The sequence below is a fragment of the Capra hircus genome, chromosome 6 (genome assembly GCF_001704415.2).
Source record: "Capra hircus breed San Clemente chromosome 6, ASM170441v1, whole genome shotgun sequence".
Classification (NCBI taxonomy): Eukaryota; Metazoa; Chordata; class Mammalia; order Artiodactyla; family Bovidae; genus Capra; species Capra hircus.
This window is the reverse complement of record NC_030813.1, coordinates 98,415,164-98,437,488: the sequence shown is the minus strand read 5'-3', so window position 1 is coordinate 98,437,488 and position 22,325 is coordinate 98,415,164. Positions and strand designations below refer to the sequence as shown.

Sequence of the window (22,325 nt, the reverse complement as noted above, 5' to 3'; positions counted from 1 at the left end):
AAGCCGTGCACCACAGCTAGGGAGTAGCCCTCGCTTGCTGCAACTAGAGAAAGCCGACACAGTAATGAAGACCCAGCACAGCCATAAATAAATAAACATGTTTTAATATATATATATATAGTTCTTCATGGAGTCTTTTCTGTTGTTTTTGTTCTTAATTTTTTTAGTGTTTGGCCACACAGCGTGTAGGATCCCTGACCAGGGATCGAACCCACACCCCCTGCAGTGGAAACTCGGCGTCTTAACCACTGGACCATCACAGAAGGTCCCGTGGAGCCTTTCCTGAACAGTCCTATAAACCTCTCCCTGCTGCCATTCCAGGACTCCTCATGTAGACCATCTGAACACTTCCTACTTCTACAGATGCTCCTTTCACTTCCTCAAATCCACTGAGCTCACACCGGGACTTTTGCCCTCTCTTGGAATGCTCCTCCCACCCATCCACACAGCCACCCCCCAATCCTCCTCGGGTGTCTGCTCCAGGGAGGCCTCCCCTGCCCATCCTGTCTGAGGTAGGTCCTGCCTTCCCCGACTCCCTCTTTCAGAACCACATCCCCTTGATGACTGCCTTTACAACCCTTAGAACAACAGGCAACCGTTTTATTCACTTGGATGTTGGCTTGGGGTTTGTGTTTGCGTGTGTTTTTCTTTCCTCTTCCTCCCTTAGTAGGATAAAACCAAAGGGGCATCTTGAGGGCAGGAACTCTCTTTGTTGCTCTTATATCGCTGGTACCTCACACAGTCCTGTTGTATAGCAAGGACTCAGCATATATGTATATGTTTGTTGAGTGAATGAATAAAAAAGAATCAGAGACTAGAATACAGAACCTGGGGGGCCTGATTTAACTCCAATCACAGATGACCTGGTAGGTCCCTTTTTAAAGTGTTCAATTGGTATAACTGGGCAGAATGCATGAAGTTCCCAAATCCTGGATCCTTCCCCACTTGATGGAATTCAATTAATCCCTGGGTGGTTCTTTTCCTATTTCTGTGTGACTGGCTCAGTGAGTGAGTGAGTCAATGCTCAGTCATGTCCACCTCTGTGACCCCATGGACTATAGCCCACCAGGCTCCTCTGTCCCTGGGATTTTCCAGGCAAAAATGATGGAGTCGGTTGCCATCTCCTCCACTAGGGGATCTTCCTGACCCAGGGATTGAACCCATGTCTCCTGAATTGGCAGGTGGATTCTCTACTACTGTAACACCTGTGGCTGGCTTGGACCATAACTCTAAAGACATTTCAATGTGATCCCAAGGGTCCCTGAATTTCACTCATGCCAGTGACAGAGGCCTCCCCCTGTCCTTCAAAGGGCTCAGTGTCCAGCTGGAGAATGGGGCAGGTGAGATGTCCTACTGTGGAGGAAAGGGGTACACAGATGGCTTTGAAAGAACCTTAAAAAAGGGCCTCATCTTGGGAAAGGGTAGGGGTGAGAGGGGAGGGAAACGCAACTCTATTGCATATCATTCATGTATCCAGGCTCTCCCATATTATCTTATTTAATCTTCACCAGGGTCCTGAGATGTGGATGTTTTCACCACTGTTTTGTAGTTGAGAATCATAGTGGAAAAATACAGACTTTAATGTCAGATAAGCCTGGATTCACATTCCACTCTTTCAGATTAGCTGCTGTAGGGCCCTTGGAAACTACTTGACTTCTCTGGACTTAGTCTCCTTATTAGTGGTAGTAGTAGTGGTAGTAACAATGACAGTTGCTATGAATGTCAAATGAGGAAGATATATGACACATTAGTTGAAATGATTTTGTGCTTTAAGCACATGCTGGAGATTTAATACATTACAGCCTTTTTTGTTAAGAGATTTGCCAAAGATCCACAGAATAAGTGGCCTAGAACTTGATGACCTCTTGCTTTGACTCTTGGGAGTCACTTGGACAGCAAGGAGATCAAACTAGTCAATTCTAAAGGAAATCAACCCTGAATATTCATTGGAAGGAGTGATACTGAAGCTGAAATTCTACTACTTAGGCCACCTGATTTGAAGAGTCAACTCATTGGGAAAGACCCTGGTGCTGGGAAAGATTGAAGGCAGGAAGAGAAGGGGGTGATGGAGGACGAGATGGTTGGATGGCATCACCAACTCAATGGACATGAGTTTGAGAAAACTCTGAGAGATAGTGAAGGACAGGGTAGCCTGGTGTGCTGCAGTCCATGGGGTCCCAAAGAGTTGGACATGACTGATCGTCTGAACTGAACTTAACTGAAGGAACAACAAAAGGATATTTTCTTTCTTTCTTTCTTTCTTCTTTTTAATACTGGAGTAGGTTGCCATTTCCTCCTCCACAGGGTCTTCCGCATCCAGGGGTGGGACCTGTGTCTCCTACACTGGCAGGCAGATTCTTTACCACTGAGCCACCAGGGAAGGATATTTTCTATATGGGCCATACGGTGTGTCTCACCTCCCAGGTCATAAACTCTCCTAGGACGGGAATGATATCACCACCCATTTTGGCTGAGTGCTATGGTTTTGGCTCACACTCCAGTCTTCTACAATAAGGTCATATGATTGTGCTGATACCTGGGTTTTCTACTCAGTGGTATGTGTGAATGTCAGTAGACTCGATGAAGGTCTCCCCAAAATCAGTGAGTGCCCAGGTATTCCTTTCCCCTTATTTTCCACCTCCAAGAACAACTTCTGTACATACAACTAACCAAGGAGAACATAAAGTAGTTTCAGTGATAAAACTCATTCAAGTTTTATATTCAAACACCATGGAAAATCTCTACAACTTAGAGTCACATCGAAAAGGATAATGTTTTAACCTCTGCTAAATGAACACATTTTAAATCAGCAACCAGGAAACAATTGAAGTTTTCGTATTCAGTATTGCGTATCTGTGTACCTAGCTACTGATTCATGAAGTGATTCAGCTCCCTCATCGCTGTGCCCGTTCTCTAAGAACTGCCCATTCCTGTTGTGATTAAACAATAGGAATGCTGGCTTCCGTTAAAGCTACGCTTCTGTTTGCCATCCTTGCTGAGGTCCTCTGCATTCTTCATTGTTGTTGTTTAGTCACTAAGTCATGTCCAGCTCTTTGCGACCCCATGGGTATTAGCCCACCAGGCTCCTCTGTCCGTGAGATTTCGCAGGCAAGAGTACCAGAGTGGGTAGCCATGCTGTTCTCCAGGGGATCTTCCTGACCAGGGATGGAACCCGAGTCTCCTGCTTTGCAGGCAGTCTTTACTGCTGAGCCACCAGGGAAACCCTGCACCTTCTCTTTCCATGAAGTTGTCCCTGCAGTGATCTCCATGATGACAGTCTTGCCTTCTAGAATCCAGGCTCCACCCCAGCACCAGATGGGTGACTCCAAAATTGCCACTGTCCCTCTCTGCACTCCTAACCTTCAATATCTTCTCTTGTCTCTCAGTGGCCATACAGCACGTTAGCTTAGAAAACAATCTGACAAGAAGGAAATCAAATATGTCTTTAGCATTTTTGAATCGTAAGGCCAGCTGCTCAATTCTCACTTTTAAACATGTGTCAAGACCCTTAAATGCCTTAGGAAATAGATGAATTCTAAAAATTCTAAGTAAATAAAACATGGACCTTCATAAGATGTGTTGTTTGCCCAATCATAGATAAATCTTGCTGTCTAAGGAAGCAGTATCATCAGGCAAATGTCACATAAAATTAATGGAATCAGATGAACGGAGTGTCAACTTTCTTAAACGGAGAAACACTGACCACCCCACCCCACCCCAAGCAGTAAAGACAGGCTTGCTTTCTTCCCTCCAGTCCCACCTCCTAACTTTCCACACCTCCCTCCCACCCAACCCCGCCTTAACTGATGACAGCCCTGGGCTGCACAACAAAACAGTCGTGTTCCAAAGGTTTTTCCTGCTGATCTGAGCTGCTGTCCTCTGCAGTCAGCCTGTGTGTGGTGAGTATTTTTGCAATAACTTTAATGTTGCAAACTTCTTGTCTTTCTCTTTCATCCTCTTTCAAAAGAAAATTATTTTAATAAATTATTGAACCAGTAAATTCTTATCATATAACTAATATAAGATGAGGTAGAATTGAATAATAAGTGAATTTTTGTTAAAACCCACATGTCTGCAACATGTAATTGTCTTTTAAATTAAATTTGACAGGGGCGATTCATAAGATCCTGTGTATAGACTGTTTCCTAAAGATGAAGAGATATTTTTTAAGTGAAAAAATATTCTTAGTTATAAAGAAGAAATTAAGACTGGTGTGTTTAGGCAGATTATTCTAAATTCCTTCTAGAAACTTTGTTATTTTATAATCAGTTTCAAGATTTGCTGTGGAAATTACCATTGCTAGAGTTTGCAGTTTATTATTACTTTACTGTCTGACGATAATTCTGTCTGTTTTTATGTAACAAAAACAAATTTTTGAGATCATCACAGTCTGGCCATTTGTCACCTTTCCTGATTTGCATTATTGTTTTTATGGGCGATATTACCCAGGCAAATCTTAGTATTTTCACTGTGGAGGGAATGATTCATTCTTCTCACGTGTATGATTTAAAGAAAGGGGTCAGGGAGAAAAGTTTTTTTTTTATTTCTTAAAGATGGTTGATAAAAGGCATGACATCTAGATGGATGTCTGGTCTCGAGACTTTGAAATTGTGCGTATGAGACTTACTGTTTCTGTATCCGTACATTTGTTCACTGAGCCTCTACTCTGTCCCAGGCATCATGTTAGGATAAAAAGATGAGTGGCCAGAATCCATAGAGCTCAGACTCCAGTAGAGGCAAGGGACCTGAAAACAGCTGATCTTAAAATATCAGGTCAGATGCTCACACTCAGCCACAGTCGTGTCTGACTCTTTGTGGCCCCATGGACTGCAGCCTGCCAGGCTCCTCTGTCCGTGGGATTCTCCAGGCAAGAACACTGGGGCAGGTTGCCATTTCCTTTTGCAGGGCATCTTCCCAACCCAGGGATCGAAACTGCATCTCCTGCTTCTCCTGCATTTGCAGGCAGATTCTTTACCGTTTGAGCACCTGGGAAGCCTCTAGAGGCCTTGTGTGTGTGTGAGTCACACAGTCGTGTCTGACTGTTTGCGACCTCATGGGCTATAACCTGCCGGGCTCCTCTGACAATTGAATTCTCCAGGCAAGAATACAGAAGTGGGTTGCCATTTCCTTCTCCAGGGGATCTTCCCCAGCCAGGGATTGAGCCCAGTTCTCCTGCACTGTGGGCAGATTCTTTACTGTCTGAGCCACCAGGGAAGCCCTCTGAGAGGCCTTTTGTTGTCGTTCAGCCACTCAGTAATGTCCGACTCTGCGACCCCATGGACCGCAGCACACCCAAACTGAAGGCTTCCATGTCCTTCTTCATCTTCCGGAGTTTGCTCAGACTCATGTCCACTGAGTCAGTGATGAGGTCTTAAACACACTGAAAAACGTGTGGTATGCTATTCATCTACATTCCTCCATATGTAAAGAAGTCCAGTGTAATTGTGATTATTTCCCTCAAAGATTACCTTTATTTGAGGAAGGAGAATAAATATTTTTCCTTTGTTTTAGTTCACTTTATTGCCCAAACTTTATTGCAGCCCTGAGGACATGCCTAGTTTAGCTCTTTCGAAGCCATCCAAGCAATCCATCGGAAGTGCACTTCCATGTATTAGCACAATGCAGAGGAAGCCAAGAGTACTGAGCAAGCATCATTGTTTAGCCATCAGCTTTATTGAGAAATTAGCACTTAACACTACTTTTAAACTCATTTGGGTTTTATGGGGGTGGGGTGGAAGGCAGTGAGAATGGAGATAAACGTACATGTGCGTTTTTAGCATCTGCCCCCTTAGTGCACAGATATGTAGGGAGGTAAGAACAGAGATAAACGTGTGCACGCAGAAAAATGTGTGGGTCCGTTTAATGGCTGCCCCTCCTAGTGCACAGATCATCTTCTGGAAGAACACGTCCAGAGGCTTTTAGGAGAACAAAACTTTGGTAATTAAGTGTATTGGCTCCTGCTTTTTTTCCTGAGTTAAATTTGTCAACATTTAAGTGTTTCGTGGCCACCAGCTAATCATATTTTCACTGAAGTTTTGAGATCCATTTATACTGACTAGAGCACCCAGAAATGGTTTTAGTTATCGTCGTAGAAAGTATTGGATAGGACTTGCTCAAGTTTTGGATTACAGCTGTTGCTGCTGTTGTTTAGCTGCTAAGTCGTGTCCAACTCTTTGGAAAACCCATTGTAGCCCATCAGGTTCCTCTGCCCATGGGATTTTCCAGGCAAGAATACTGGAGTGGGTTGCCATTTCCTTCTCTAGGGGATCTTCCCAACCCTGAACCTGTGTCCCCTGCGTTGGCAGGTAGATTCTTTACCACTGAGCCACCACGGAAGCCCTTGGATTACGGACACCACCCAAATTCACCATTCTGTAACTTTTGGCCTTTGATTTTATGGCTAATGACCAGCGCTATCTTAACCCTCTTTTCTTCCATCACCAATGCAATTTGTGGGCATTGAGTGGGGTGGGCAGCTCTTCCTGCTGCCTCCCCCCACAACCCCATCCCATGCTAATAGCACAAAATCTAAAATTATTTAGCAAAGTTGATTGTTGACCAAAAAAAGATTTTTTAAAAAGTCAGCTAAGTCCCTTCAAGATGTTTGTGCTGAAAGGAATGGAGCTATTAGCTGTAAGTGATCTTCAACCCACATGACTCAAAGGACTGATGATTCCAGTTCTAATTTAAGTTGCAGCAAGTTTTAAATTACAGTCCTGTACTTCTTAGGTCTTCTGGTTCTTTTAGCCAAGATATTAAATCTGAGACAGTTACAGGTTTACTATGCTGATAAGACCAGATAATAGATATTCCAAACATGGGTGGAGACAAGCCCTCTGCAAGTCCAGGAACTGGTGATCCCCTCTTCTCTTCCTGGGATTCTCCCCTGCTGAGTTCCTATTGGAGACAAAGATTTCCAAGAAAGAAGTCAAGAGACAACAGATAGAATAAAGGCAAGACATGAGTCTGAGAAAATAATAGCCTAAGGGAGGAATCTGATTTTAGTTGAGAGTTTTCATAGCTGTATATGACTTACAACTTCTAACTCAAGGATTCATTCACTCAACCAATAATATTTCAACCTTTTATTCTTCAGACAGAAATAAATTGGAGGATGAGCTGGAAGAACACAAACTCTTTCTTGGAAAGACTTTCTTTTCCTTTACACCAACTCAAGAGTCACGGTAGAAGTTTTAACTAATAATTCTGAGCTAGAGCCCAGTGATTGGATCCCAATTCTAAAACAGATAAATGCTCACTCTCCAATTACAACAAAAAAGAAAACAGCCTTCTTTTCCCTGTAGGAAACATGTTTTACTGCCACAGTTGGGAGTAAACTCATTAAAATGTGTTCCTACACACACAAAACAAATTTTTATTGGATTAAATGGAAGGACATACATCACAGATGTCAACAATAGTTAATCTTTGGACTTCCCTGGCAATCCAGTGGGTAAGACTCCGTGCTTTCACTGACAGGATACAGGTTTGATCCCTGGTCAGGGAACTAAAGATCCCACATGCCATGTGCCCCCCTAAAAAAAATAGTGGTTAGCCTTGTATGCTGGATTTAAAAGAAACTTTTGCTTTTGACATTTTTGTGATATTTAGATTTATGTTCATTGATTGTACTATTTGAACTAAGTTTTAAAAATTATACATGTTTGGGGTGAAAAATTAAGTGGGAGGGGAATTTGGAATTAGAGAGGATATGTGTGTCTTATCTTTGTGTAAAAGATGTACGCACCATTACTTCAGTACTCAAATCATCATTTTGGATAGACGGCCTATAATAATTATGATAACTTAATTCTCAGCCCTCCCTGTACCCTGAAATCACCTAGGAAGCTTTAAAAATATCAATCCCAAAGCCTCCTTCACTTAGACCAATGGGGCCAGAATCAGAATGAAGCCAAGTGGCCAACTTATTTTATAATCTAAGGGTCCATGTTGTAATTTTTGTCTTCACAGCATTGACCAGGAAGTTTATTGTTGTTGCCTAGTCGCTAAGTCACACTGACTCTTTTGGGACCCCATAGACTGTAACCTGCCAGGCTTCGCTGTCTGTGGGATTTCTCAAGCAAGTATACTGGAGTGGGTTGTCATTTCCTTCTCCAAGTAATCTTCCCAAACCAGGGATTGAATCTGTGTCTCCCGCATTGACCGGTGGATTCTTTACCGCTGAGCCATCAGGGAAGCCCAACCAGGAAGTCTATTACGTAAGATGAGAGTCCATGAGCATTTTACTGCTTTCTTCTGTCATCACAATGGGTGGGTTTTGGTAACACCCGGTGTAAAAGTTTTCCAGCTCTCTGGTGTAGAACTTGGACCTTGATCAGTTGTACAGTCAGATGTGATTCATTGGTGTGTGCGAAAGATGCACTGCTCAATGAAACACCAGCTTGTTTTAAATGGATATTTAAATGCCAGTCGTAGCCCATGTTGGCCAAGTCTCCTTTCTAAGCTTCCCCACTGGTCACTTGCTAAAGCAGTTTTATTAATAGAATGGATTTATAAGGAAAACACATTCCTTCCTGCAGGTATGCCTTTAGCTTATCTCCATGTTGAATTAGGATGGCCATCAACTCGCCTCCACACTGCTATTCAGGTGCATGCCCTGTTTGCATCTTTCAATTTTTATAACACTACATTTGCTTTATATGCCTTTTCTTCTGCATACCTGTTGCTACGTGTAATAGGCAACCCTCGATGGGTATCTGAACTCAGACTCTTGGCAAAGACTTCTAATTTAGCCTCAGTGCCGCACAAATCTTAACAAACCCCAGGTGGTGAAAATACTATTCATGGAGGAATATTCAAGAATATCCATCCATGTTTTTCACTGAACAATCTAAAATAATCTGATTTTTAATCTTGAATCCTCGCAGATTATCAGAGAGGTAGATACTCGGATGGGATCATTTTAGCTTCTTGCTTTCACTGACTCTACCCCAGAATTGTGCTATCACTGTGTATTAGGGAATAGGTTCGGGAAAGTCACCGCTCTTTCTGTTGTAGAGTTATTGAGATAGGCTTTGGCCACTGCATTTTATGTATCATCTCCTTGTTGAGGAAGTTGAAAAATCTGTCTAGGTCTCAATCTCTTTTTATTTCATGGGCGTGATCAATCTCCTAAATGTTTGTATTCCCTCTTTGCTTTGCCTAGTGGGAAGCTCAGAGACTAATTTTCAGCCCATACCAAGCACTGTACAGGAACCTTAGAGTAAGTGCCACATTTACTCCTGGCTTTATTTTCCCTGATCTCTTTATTTTTGTGTCTAGTTTTATGTGTAATTTAGTAGATCGTTCAAATCTTTGTAAAAACAGGGCAAGACTACGAATCAAAATTTCTCAGCCTTCATGCTAGTGAGTCAAAGAATTTCTTGTTTGTGGGAATGGATACTAAGTGGAAGAGAAAGGAAGGGGCAGAGAGAGAGGAAGAGCCTCCCTGGCCTCTACCTACCAGGTGCCAATAAGCCGTTGTCACCCTGAGCGGTGACAACCAAAATAACACCAGACATTGCCAAATGTCCCCTGTGGGCAAAATCACCCCTGATTGAAACTCACTGGTATAAATGCATCAATAAACTTAGTACTGAATATGTAGGGCAAGAAAAGCTTTCCTTGACCCTCTTAGGGTCCTTGGCTGGGTCTGAAAATTAAACTAAGTTTGACTGGGGAAATCCAGGCAAATGTTATTAAATTTTAACAAGTTCATGGGAACTTTTGCAAGAAAATTAGACTCAAAGAAGTGACCAGAGCAGGAAATTTTTATACTTTTAGACAAAGAAACCATAAATTTTTGGAGTTGACAAGATAAGAGGGTTTGCCCGAGGGGTACTAAATGGTGGAAAAGTAACAAGGTTTGCTTATTCTTAGCCCTAAATTCCATCTCTGGTGCTAAGGATGTCTGCCTTCCTTCTGGTTCAGAGAAGGTACCTTTCTTTTACTTACCTCTTGCTTTCTGGGAAGACGTGAAGGGAGAGACCTTCCTGCTTTTGCTATTTTCTCAAACCCCTTCAGGAGCTTCCCCGAAGGTGGCCCTAGTGGTAAAGAACCCGCCTGCCAATGCAGGAGACTCAGGAGACCCAGGTTCGATCCCTGGGTCGGGAAGATGCCCTGGAGAAGGAAATAGCTACCCACTCTATTATTCTTGCCTGGAGAATCCCATGGACAGAGGAGTCTGGTGGGCTACGGTCCATGGGGTTGCAAAGAGTCAGACGTGACTGAGGCAACTTAACATGCCTGCAAACTCCTTCAGCTTCAGTATGCCAAGGTGTCATATTTTAGGGTACTGGGTCCTGAATCCCACCAAGAACTTTGTAATTTCTAAGCTATGTGGAGGCCACTGTCTCTGAGGGACACAAGGATCACTGAAACCCACTGACCACACTCAGCAAAGCCAAAAATAAGCCAAAAAAAAAAAAAAAAAACGGAAGTTCTCAGAGTATGCATAATTAGATTTGGCTTATATCCGAAGTTATTATAGCTACTGTAGCTCTCCTAATGACTCTGGGGAGAAGGAAGTGAAGGTACTATCATTGTCGTTTAAAGAAAAGGCACAGAGGTAGCCAGGTATCGATGGTGAGAGCTATGGTTAGAGCCCAGCAACCTGACCCCCAGGTCCAGGGGGCTCTTCACCACACCACCCAAGTGTTGTTGAGCAAGTTCAAAGGAGGGAGAGAGGCAACCCCAAGTTGGAGGATTTGGAGTGGCTTCCTGGAGGAGACAGCATTTGAGATGAGATGTTTGTTGACTGGTCAGTAGAGAAAGTGGAGGTATAAACTCATAGCAGGAATGGCATAGATGGAGAGTTTGTAGAGTGGTGAGGAAGCTGACCAGATACAGGAAGGAGAGGGTCGGGGAAGGACTAGGAAAACAGAGTGTGTTGTGCTGTAAAGAGCTTCTGAGGGCAGGCTTATGGGGTTTGGCTGTGAAAAGGCAGTCGTTCCCTAGAACCATGTATGCCTGACAGCCCTTCATAACCTAGATAAAAGTAGAGAAGAAGCTTAATGAATTAGGTCACCAAAGATATTACTAATGGTACAATGATAGTGTGGGCCTGGAGGGATCCAGTTTATCAAGTGATCATTATTCTCTACCCTGTCCCCAAACTAAAGGCTTTAGTGAGCCAAGTCCCCTTCACCATCTTGATGAAAGGAGGGTAACTGAACTTTCCTGGTGTCCGAAAATTTCCCAGTCTTGCACTATCAAAAACTCAAGAGGTGGGTGAGACAGAGAGAGGAGTGGAGGGAGGCTCCAGAGGAAGGGGCCATATGTATACTTAAGGCTGACCCCCGTTGTTGTATGGCAGAAACCAGCACAACATTGTAAAGCAGTTATCCTCCAATTAACAAAAAAATACAAGAGGGCTCCCCATTTAAGCGTTAGCAGGCATGAGTACCATTTTAACCATGAGGAGAAATGTTTTCCAGTGACCTTTTAAAAATAAAAAGATTTAGCTTCCATTACAAAATGCCATACCATCAATTGTGCATAATCATTTTAAAATTACCTTATGACTGAGAGTTCTCATTGTTCTGGCTAAGATTTCAGAAATGACATAATTGGGGGGACATTAGGCAGCATCCTTCTAGGATACAGACAACAGGGATTCTTATGAGATCCAGATAATTGGCTCCAGATGCAGATTCGGGCCTGCCATGGGTGGCTGGGGGCTGGAAAAGATCAAGAAAGGAGATGTCTTCTTAGGTGCAGCGGCTGACGGACTCTGGGGCTGGCTACAGGGGGTTGGAGGTCAGATAGTGATGTGAGACTAATCATCTCTCTTCACTCCCAGTCTATAAACCAAAAGGGACCATTTCCTCCTCTGTCTCCTAACATCACAGTCCAGTGGTTAAGACTCTGCTTCTGATGCAGGGGACATAGGTTCAATCCTTGGTCAGGGAACTAGAATTCCACATGCCCTGCAGCACAGCCAAAAAAAAAAAAAATGTTTAAAGAAAAGAAATGACACTGTAGGGGGAGAAAAATAATTTTCCCTCTAACCATCTATCTCCTCAGCTGGAGCCCTGTAACAGAAGATAAAGAGAAAAGCAGAAGTTGATTAACTCCTATATCTCATATACATGGGAGAAAAGAAAAACTGTAACTCTCAGCAGTGGCTTAGACTTCAGGCTTAAATATCATCTTCTGCTGAAAGCAAAAGAGAAGCTGGGAATGGACCAGTTATGGGGAGGAGGCTAGGTCAACAAGAATGTTTGTTATGCAGAAAGGGCCTGGTCCATCCAAGAGTTTCTTATGATTTATATCTTGTTAGAGTCATTCTTCTTTTCTTGGTAGGGCAGGGAGACCACCTTACAAATGGTGATCTTCTTTCTAAATATACATTTCCCTTAAAGCATGACTTCTACTCTCTTTCCTATCTTCTCCCAAGTCTGCTGTTTCTCAAAATAATCAGCTCAAAATAACTTCCCTGGTGGCTCAGTAATCTGCCTGCAGTTTGGGAGACCCAGGTTCAAGCCCTGGGTCAGGGAAGATCCCCTGGAGAAAGAACTGGCAACCCACTCGGGCATTCTTGCCTGGAGAATCCCATGGACAGAGGAGCCTGGTGGGCTACAGTCCATAGGGTCACAAAGAGACTCTTTGTGACCGACTCTTTGTGACCCCATGAATTCACAGTCACGACTGAGCAACAAACACACACACAGACACACACACACACACACACACACATACTCCTGTAATCCTAACAAGTCCAAAATGGCATTTGGAGATGCCATTTTCTGGTTAACACTATAACTGGTCCAGTGTGACATGGAGACTGCAGAATTCTGCTAAAGACACATTGGATCTGGGGGGACGGTGTGGGATGCAGACTTAGACCAGGGACTAGAAGACAGGCCTGCTGTGGGTTGCTAAGTGCTGCAGAATCTCAAAGTGATCAAAAGCAAGGCCTTCTCAGCTGCCTTTATGTAACTTCCTTGTTCCAGAAATGGGTGCCATAGAACCCATGGAATGATCTGGCAGGAAGCTGAAAGCCAGAAGGAGGTGGACAGAGGAGAAAAGAGGGGGAAACAAGGGAATGAAGAGCCCTGGGAAGCCCTAGTGAATGAATGATAGGCAACAATCACCCAACCCCATCAAGACAGATCAGACTGGCTGAGAGAAACAGAGCCCATGTGGGACCCAGGCAAGTCAATGAAACTCCTTCCACGAGACAGAGGGCTTGATGGAATAGAAGAACTCTGACTTTGGCTTTAGCTGGCCTGGCATTGAACCAGGCTGAGCCGCTTATCTTCTCGAAGAATCAGATTTCAACACAGGAAGCAAGATTGTTGCAAGGCCAATATCACACATCAGATTGTCAAACATGGAAACTGGCAATAGAAACTGCTCAATAAATTTCAGTTTTCCTTCCTCTATCCATGAATAAACAATTATACGTTCCCAGAGGAAATGCTCTTAAATAATTAAGCTAGAAATCAAATAAACCATTGTCCTTTGGGACATTATGGCAGGGGCGGCAGGGGTGGGGCGGGTGGTAGTGGAGAAAGAGGCCTACTGCACAACCTAGAAAAGCCCACTATTTTCACCTCCTCACCATCACTTCCCATTCCTGTAAGTGTGGGGAGCAGTAACTGCCCCTACACTGGTATTCAGTTCAGTTCAGTTGCTCAGTCATGTCCGACTCTTTGTGACACCATGAATTCACAGCATGCCAGGCCTCCCTGTCCATCACCAACTCCCGGAGTCTACCCAAACCCATGTCCATTGAGTTAGTGATGCCATCCAGCCATCTCATCCTCTATCATCCCCTTCTCCTCCTGCCCCAAATCCTTCCCAGCATTAGGGTCTTTTTGATATTACCTCACACCAAAATCCTTCTCCAACCCTCCAGATAAAATATAGGATGCCCAGTTAAATTTGAATTTCAAATAACAAATAATTTTTTTTTCAGTTCAGTCGCCCAGTCGTGTCCGACTCTGCGACCCTGTGAATCGCAGCACGCCAGGCTTCCCTGTCCATCACCAACTCCTGAAGTTTACTCAAACTCATGTCCATTGAGTTGGTGATGCCATCTAGCCATCTCATCCTCTGTCGTCCCCTTCTCCTCCTGCCTTCAATCTTGAAATGAGTCAGCTCTTCGCATCAGGTGGCCAAAATATTGGAGTTTCAGCTTCAACATCAGTCCTTTCAATGAACACCCAGGACTGATCTCCTTTAGGATGGACTGGTTGGATCTCCTTGCAGTCCAAGGGACTCTCAAGAGTCTTCTCCAACACCACAGTTCAATGTTGCTTGGGACATAATTTTCAAATTTAACTGAATAATCTGTATTTTTGTTTTCATAAATGTGATGACTCTATTTAATCATTTAACCCTAGTTTCTGTTTTTCTCAATTTTAAACCTAGGTGTCTGCTTCCCAGATTCTTTAGAAGCCTATGAGTAAAAAGAAAGATAGTGGCATTTCCAGATATGGGCTAGGATGTGGAGCAACTGGAACTCTCATACTGATTACTCATTACTGATGAGTAATCAGTTCTCATACTGGAACTCATTACTGATGGAGGGAGCACCACTACTTTGGAATACTGTTTGGCACTATTTGCAAACCTTGGAACCCAACAATTGCACTCCTAGATATAGATATAACAGAGATGCATACATAGTTCCCCTAAAGATATGTACAGGAATGTTCATAGTAGTATTGTATTATCGGTAACAGTCCAGACTGGAAACAGTACAACGGTAGCATGGGTCAAGAAATTGCGGTACGTCTATAAAATGGGATATTATGCAGCAATGAGCAAAAGAAGCCAGAAATAGAAGCGTAAATAATGCTGATAGTTCAATAAATATAAGGCTCAGACACAGGCAAAATGAGCTTCTGATGTTAAGAAGAAAGGAGAGAGGTTGCCTCTGGGTGGAGGGCTAGACTCCCTGTAAGAGTAAGGAGGGCTTCTGGGGTTCTATAATATCCTAGTTCTCGATTCAGGCTGTGGTTTCAAGAATTCACTTGATGAAAATTCATCAGTCATGTTTACAATTTCTATCCTTTACTGTATATAAAGAGAAGGGAATGGCTACCCACTCCAGTATTCTGGCCTGGAGAATTTCATGGACGGAGGAGGCTCGCAGGCTACAATCCATATGGTCACAAAGATTAGGACATGACTGAGCAACTTTATATTACATTTCAATTAAAGGGCTATTTAAAGAAAACAGTAGAACTGGAGAGGTTAAACTGTCAACTAGGAACAATAAGCAGAAGGAAGAGACGAGAGGCAGGTTTGGGGACAAGTCCCAACAGGACTTGCCACACAGGAGAAGCATTACTGAATAGGATGTAAACACACCTGTGAGGGGACCAAGATCCTGTCCTGATCCTTGAGTTCCAGCACGTGCATTTTGAACATTTTTTTGAAAATATTTATTTATTTGGCTGCACAGTGTCTTAGTTGAGGCTTATGGGACCTAACTCCCAGACCAGGGATGGAACCCAGGCCTCCTGCACGGGAGCGCTGGACCACCAGGGAAGTCCCCACTTTGGACATTTCTGAACTCAGAAGCAAGGAGCAAGGTCTCATTCCTCACGAGGATTGCTGGTCATTGTCTGCTAGGAGACTCCATTCAACAGGCTTCAAGCTCATGTTTCCGCCCATTTTCCTTAAAACAAAATGTGCTTTCAGGATGTTTAGAAATATCCTTGGCCTCTATACACTTGCCCCCCAGTTGGGACAACCAAAAATGTCTCCATACGTTGCCCAATGTCCCCCAGGAGTTGAAATCATCTCTGGTTGAGAACCAGTTCTGTACACATGTATTGTAAACTCCAGGTCAAGTTTTCATTGACTGATTTCAAGATATTAAAAATACATACATATATACATGCACACATTAAAAAGTAAAAAAGCAGTTAGTCACAAACTGTCTAGCTTCCTGAGACCCCAAAATTCACCTAAGAAAGGACCCTCTAGGAAAATACTGAACAGGGTTTGCTCATTTCAAGTGGTCCCTGATTGATAGAGGTCAGTGGGAAGAAGAATGAAGTTTCTGGAATCCCTTAGAACTAAATTCAAATCGCATCCCTGCCAGTCTGTCACTTTGGACATGTGGCTTCTTTCCCTTTTTAAGACCAATTTTTAAAAATATTTATTTATTCATTTGGCTGTGTTGGGTCTTAGTTGAGGCTCATGAGATCTTTTTAGTTGCAGCGTGTGGGATCTAGTTCCCTGACTGGGGATCGAACCTGGGCCCCTTACTTTAGGAGCATGTGCTTTTGGCCACTGGACCACCTGGGCTTCTTTTCTGTGTGGCTTATTTTCTGTTTCCTCTATCAGTGCTCTTTCTTCTGCAGCCTTGTGGGAAAGCTACACACACTTTACAATTCCTACAAGTATAAAAGAAGTATGGGACGGGGCAAGTATTGTCTCCTCCAGGGCCCAGTACCACTGTTTTTATTTAACTAACATTCACGAAGTATTTACTCTGCCAAAATTCCTTCGAAGGACTTTTCAAACATCAACTCATTTAATCTTCATGGCAACTTTGTAACCTGGGTGCTATTGATATCCCCCATTTCACAGATGAGGAAACTGAGGCACAGAGAGGCGAAGTAACTCACCCAAGGTCATGTAGCTAGTCACTGGGAGAGCTGGAGCCTGGGGCCAGAGTCCATGACCTTAACCATTTGATCATGCTTCTCGGTCCACTTTCTCATCTTTTGGTTCCTATAACATTTCCCATAAGATGCTCCCCATATCTTTTCCCTGAAGAGACTAAGAACAGCATGTGGAGCCAACATGCAATCTTTGAGACAAGCTACATTTTCTCATCTATAAATTAAAGAAGTTCGACTAGCCATCATGATTTTTCCTTGGCCTTGGCACTTACTCTCCTTGCTTCAGTTTTCTTGTCTGCAGTGAAAAGAGTCTTAACAGCCTAATCCCCTGAGTGCTCTGGCCTGCTGTGAATATTAAATAGAGACCAATGTGAAGTAGGAGCCAGACATGAGAAGCATAGCACTCTATATAAGCATCAGCTTTGACTGAAGTGACTTAGCAGTAGCAGTAGCACGGTCGTATCTACAACACACCACGTTCAGACTTTTTCCATCAATGTCCACTGGCGCTTAGATGCTCTCCCATGTGTATGGTGATTTGCAGCTTTCAAAATGTCTTCATGTATGTATTCTTACTTGAGCTTCCCAAACACTAGCAATGACTAAAATCCAAGCTTTCTGACTTCTAACCCATTGATCCCAGGTGCTTTTCTGTATCAATAAGTCATACATGGACACTGCTACTTGGCAGCATTTAGTTTAAAACAGACAATGTCAGGTCACTGACACACAGGGAACATGGGGTTTAATAGACATAGTCTCATACATTAACATGACAAAGAAGAAAGTCAGATTATACTCATTTTAAAGATGCTAAAACTGATGCTCAGAGAATTTAGTTTAATTGTCTGAGAACACAGAGCAAATGGAAAATAGATTTGAATCCAGTTTCATTTGTCTCCACCAGTTCCTAACCATGATCGAGGCCCTAGCAAGTCAGAGTGTGGGCCAGATGCCAATAGCATTGACACCACCCATGAGCTTGTTAAAAAGGCAAATCTTGGGTCTCACTCTGGATCTACTGAATAAGGATCTGCTTTCTAAAAGGACTCCTTGGTGAGTCCCGTGCACATCATAATTTAAGAATCATTGATCTCTATTGCCCCTCGGTGAAGGTCTATCTCTGATATTCAGAAGTGCAAAATCTGTAAATAAGCACATATATGCACACATACACAACCACACACACATATATTGTAGGGTGTTTTTAAAATACACCTCTTCCCTGGTAGCTCAGGCTGTAAAGAATCTGCCTCCAATGCAGGAGACCCAGATTCGATTCCTGGTTTGGGAAAATCCCCTGGAGAAGGGTATGGCAACCCACTCCAGTATTCTTGCCTAGAGAATTCTACGGACAGAGGAGCCTGGTGGGCTACAGTCCATGGGGTCGCAAAGAGTTGGACATGACTAAGAAGCTAACACTTTCACTTTTTCTAAAAATTTTACTTTAAGAAAGGGAATTTAGGGATTTTAAAGCAAGTGGCATGAGTCCCTGTGTTAGACTGGGAATTGAATTAATAGATACTTAATACATACCAGGACAGATGTTTTCATATATAGCAATGGCAGCATTTGCCCATTCCAGGTTTTGGGTGTTTTTTTAATCAATACTTCTTATGTAGGAAATTATTCACTTTTTTTTAAAAGCAAACACAGAAAATTTTATCCTTACCCTAAACGACTCAACACAACAAATATATGAAGCACTAGAAGAATATTTAAGGTACAATTTTTGCCCTGGAGTAATTTTTAGCTTTGGGGTCTCTAGGGAAGTACTTAAGGACAGTTTTCCTTTTTGATATATTGGCTAAACTGATTTTGGTTACCTATACTGATAACCAAAACATTGTTTTTTTATTATAAAGCAGTTCTCCATCAAGAACATAGTCTTACTGTTACATTGCTCTTTCTTTAGTAGTATACGCACACCCAATAGCAGAAGCAGCTTTCTGTATATGTTAACTACACTGATTTTCCCAGTAAATAATTTTTAAAGTAATGGATAATTCTTTCGTGAGGCCAGGGGTATATCTGTAACATTCAGAGCTGAACCACACATTACCTATACAACTTACTCTTATTTGTTAACTATGTCTTACGTATCATGTGCCAACTCTGATCAAACAGTAGGAGCATCTGATACCCTGTCTTGTGAAGATACGTCCAGCAGGAACATTCTAGGATTGATTAGCAATGTCTGCAGCGAGTATAAGAAAGAGAGCCTGAAGTACCCTTGTTATGCACTCTGACCCTGTTTTCCTACTCCAAAAAGCAAATGTCTTTACTGTTCCTCATGCCTTCCACACTCTTTTTGCCCCCTAGGCATTTCCTCACGTTATTTTCACTGTCTAGAATGTCTATTATCTTGCCTACACAAGCATCACATACTCTCCAGTCAGCCTTCCCAAGTTTCGCCAGTACAAATGATTTAAAAAAAAAAAAAAAAACCCAAGAAACCTGTTCCCAAATCATATGTTCAGACTTCAGCTCAGGTCCCTGGGTCAGATGTTCATCTTATACCCACCATGGGATCAAAGAGATTCACAGAAAAGACTTGTTTTTTTTGCCTTTTTTTTTTTTACACTTTTATTTGTTATAATAGTTTCAGGCGAACAGCGAAGGGACTCAGCCATACATATACATGTATCCATGCTCCCCCAAACTCCCCTCTGTCCAGGTTGCCACGTAACATTGAGCAGAGTTCCCTGTGCTATATAGTAGGACCTTACTTGTACCCATTTTAAATATCACAGTGTGTACATGTCCATCCCAACTCCCTAACTGTCCTTTCCCCCACCTTCCCTCCTCCCCCACCCCCACCCCCTGGGCAACCACACGCTCCTTCTCTAATTCTGTGAATCTCTTTCTAGAACATACTGTTTTGATTGACGATAAATGCCACCACTTCCTCTGTGAACTATTATACCTGTCCTTCCGGGGCTATGCAAGTGTCTCTGCAGTTTCAGATCTTTTATTTCACTACTGGAGAGTCCTACCTGATGAGTTCTCTTCTTCGTTTCTCCTCCTTATTCAAAGTTCTGATACCCCCCGTCTGGCTTTGTACCTACACCCAATACCAAAACAAGGCCAGACTTGCTGGATAAAAAGATTTTGAATGAATTATTCTTTTCTTTTCTTATACTCTTTTGATTTGGTTCTCAGAAAAATCAGTGGTTGGGAAAGCAGTCAAACAAATATGATGTAGATTTAAAAGCAGTCAGATTAGGCAATAAAACAGCTAGTCCCCTTCATCACTCTTACATTTTTTTTATCAGCCCCTCTCCCTTAAGAAGCACTTTGGTACTTATTGAATACACAGATTCCTCAATCCCTTTCTAGACTTTTTAAGTTAAATCCAAATTTCTAGGGATATATAATTTTAAACCCCCCTCAACTGGTTCTTACCCACAGTAAATTTTTTAAAAGTAAGAGAAAACTTTGTCGATTATAAGCAAGTTTTCTATTGTATTTAAGTAAGTTATATCACAAATGTTAGCTAACAAGGTGACAGTGATTTTCTAAGACAGGATATCTGTAAACAAACCAGTGGAAAATAACTTCTATGTAGAATATCGTGTCCAACTTTGTGCAACCCTATGGACAGCAGCCCACCAGGCTCCTCTGTCCACGAGACTTTCTAGGCAAGAATACTGGAGTGGGTTGCCATTTCCTTCTCCCATTTTAATTGATAAGACTCCTTTATAATGAGAAATACAAAACACTTCTACATAAAAACTGAAACGTTGTGTCTTACCCTTCATGAATTTAAATTCACTCGGTTAGACAAGGGAATATTATCCATTCTCCTGACTTTTAACCATCACCGCTCTGCAAATTAGTTCAGCAATATCCTGTTGCATATCTACTGTATCTATCTGTAACCGAGCGTGAGGATGAACGTGGTGCACAGTCAGGACTGGGAAGCACAGCAGTAGAATCTTTGACTGGAGACTTCCTTAGCAACACAGGGGAGGAAGACTGAAGGGAGCAAAGCAGCGGGAAATGCGGGTAGAGGCTGCCCTGCAACTAGTCAAGGGAAGTATTGACAGTGACCCGGGACCAAACCACAGAGCATGCAGGCTTCCCTGGTGGTCCAGTGGCTAAAACTCCTCCCTCCAAAGGCAGGGGTCCCAGGTTCGATCCCTGGTCAGGGAACCAGATCCCACATGCGCATCTAAAAATTCTGTATGCTGCAACGAAGATCAAAGATCCCGTGTGCCTCAACTAAACCCACCACAGCCAAATAAATAAATAAATACTAAAAAGTAAAATTAAAACTATAGAGCACGGCATAGTTAGATTCAATACAAGAAAAGAGAAAGTTTTAGCATTAGTCATTAATTAAATCAAAGACATTTTCTCTCTTGAGAGCTCTTACTAGGTAACAGCTCACAAGACTTACTTTGATCACTGGATGAAATGTGAAAAGTATGGGGGGACACCCTATCCTAGTGGTTTTGCAACCACTGGGTTTTTCTGCGGGACTTAAAGCCTCTTTTTTTGGAGAAACATTCAGAAAGAGAAATTCATCTTTTTCCAAGTAAACTTTAGCTGTCAGGATACCACTAGTATTAGTTGGCTAATGCTGACATTAGCCAGAAGTATCTGCTTTCATAACACCAATTTTATGGAGAAGTAAACAACTTCATCTCACAGAGTTCTCCTACAGAGCAACTGAGAGAATGCCTGTGAACTTGCTTTGTAAAAACTGATTATAATGACCATTAAATGAAAATACTTCAAATGCAAAATAGTTGTCTTGAAAACAGCACACACACAAAAAAATCATCTTGCTGATAAAAGAGGAATTGGTGAATGGGAAACACACACACACACACATACACAACCAGACAACCTGAGGATGGAATCCTCATCCCTTCTCCTTTATGCTGCTTTTCTATCTTTTATATTTTTAATTCTCAAATATCAGCAATAGTCTGGAAATGTTATGCTAAGTTAGTTGAATGTGACTGACTCCAACCAAAGGAGGAGGGAAATGCTTTCTGAATTGAATGTTATATCCAACCAAAACAGTTAAGTGTTAAATAATTTTTTGGTTTTGTTTTCACAGGCAGTACCCTTTTGAACTCAGTCTTAAAAATGAACCCAGTTGTTTCGCAGCCAGGATATGGCTCGGCGGTCTCGGGGTCTAGTGACTGGCAAACCGGCACCTTTGACTGCTTTGATGACATAGGGATCTGTAAGTAAACGTAGCTGTTGCTTTCTCCTGGGCTACAATCATGCAGTCACTGCCATAACAAAAATCGCTTGCTTATCCTCTCACTGAGATCCATGTGTTATTCTAGAGATCAGCGGTCACAAGGTGGAACACCTGGGCAGACTTTACTACTGGGTGTGTTTTGTTTGTCCTGTACATAAAGACCCCTCTTGCTGTATTAACTTTAAAACAATAGAAACCATACGAAAGTCAGATTCCGGGTACCTCCTTGGCAGTCCAGTGGTTAGGGCTCTTTGCTCCCAGTACAGGGGGCCCCAGTCAGGGAACTAAGATCCTGCATGCCACAGGACATGGTACCCTCCCCTCTCAGATCAGATTCCACACAAAACTGTAGCTTTCTAATCTAGATTTCCAGCTTCTCTTGAAAATTTGGAAAATCTGGAAAGAGGAGTCCTCATTTTCTACTGGCAGAAGTAGCTGCTGCCAAGCTGACTTGTTGTTCAGTCACAAAGTCGTGTCCGACTCCTTGGGACTCCATGAACTGCAGCACACCAGGCTTC

The 22,325-nt window shown here is 42.7% G+C and overlaps 1 protein-coding gene and 1 non-coding gene across 4 annotated transcripts in view; both read left to right on the top strand.

Annotated features, from left to right (window-relative positions):
• Positions 444-22,325, top strand: part of LOC102179277 (placenta-specific gene 8 protein) — a 33,638-nt gene continuing 11,756 nt past the window's right edge. Inside the window, exons 1-2 of one of the 3 annotated variants that reach the window (XM_005681849.3) lie at positions 444-512; positions 21,658-21,786. In XM_005681849.3, the coding sequence (XP_005681906.1) occupies positions 21,687-21,786 (100 nt within the window). In that variant the 5' untranslated portion in view covers positions 444-512; positions 21,658-21,686. Of the gene's footprint in view, positions 513-3,813; positions 3,900-9,203; positions 9,224-21,657; positions 21,787-22,325 lie in introns of those variants that run through there. The other 2 variants (XM_018049674.1, XM_018049675.1) reach the window with 2 other exon arrangements.
• Positions 20,669-20,741, top strand: TRNAW-CCA. Its single transcript has one exon. It is a non-coding gene; the product is annotated as a tRNA-Trp (tRNA).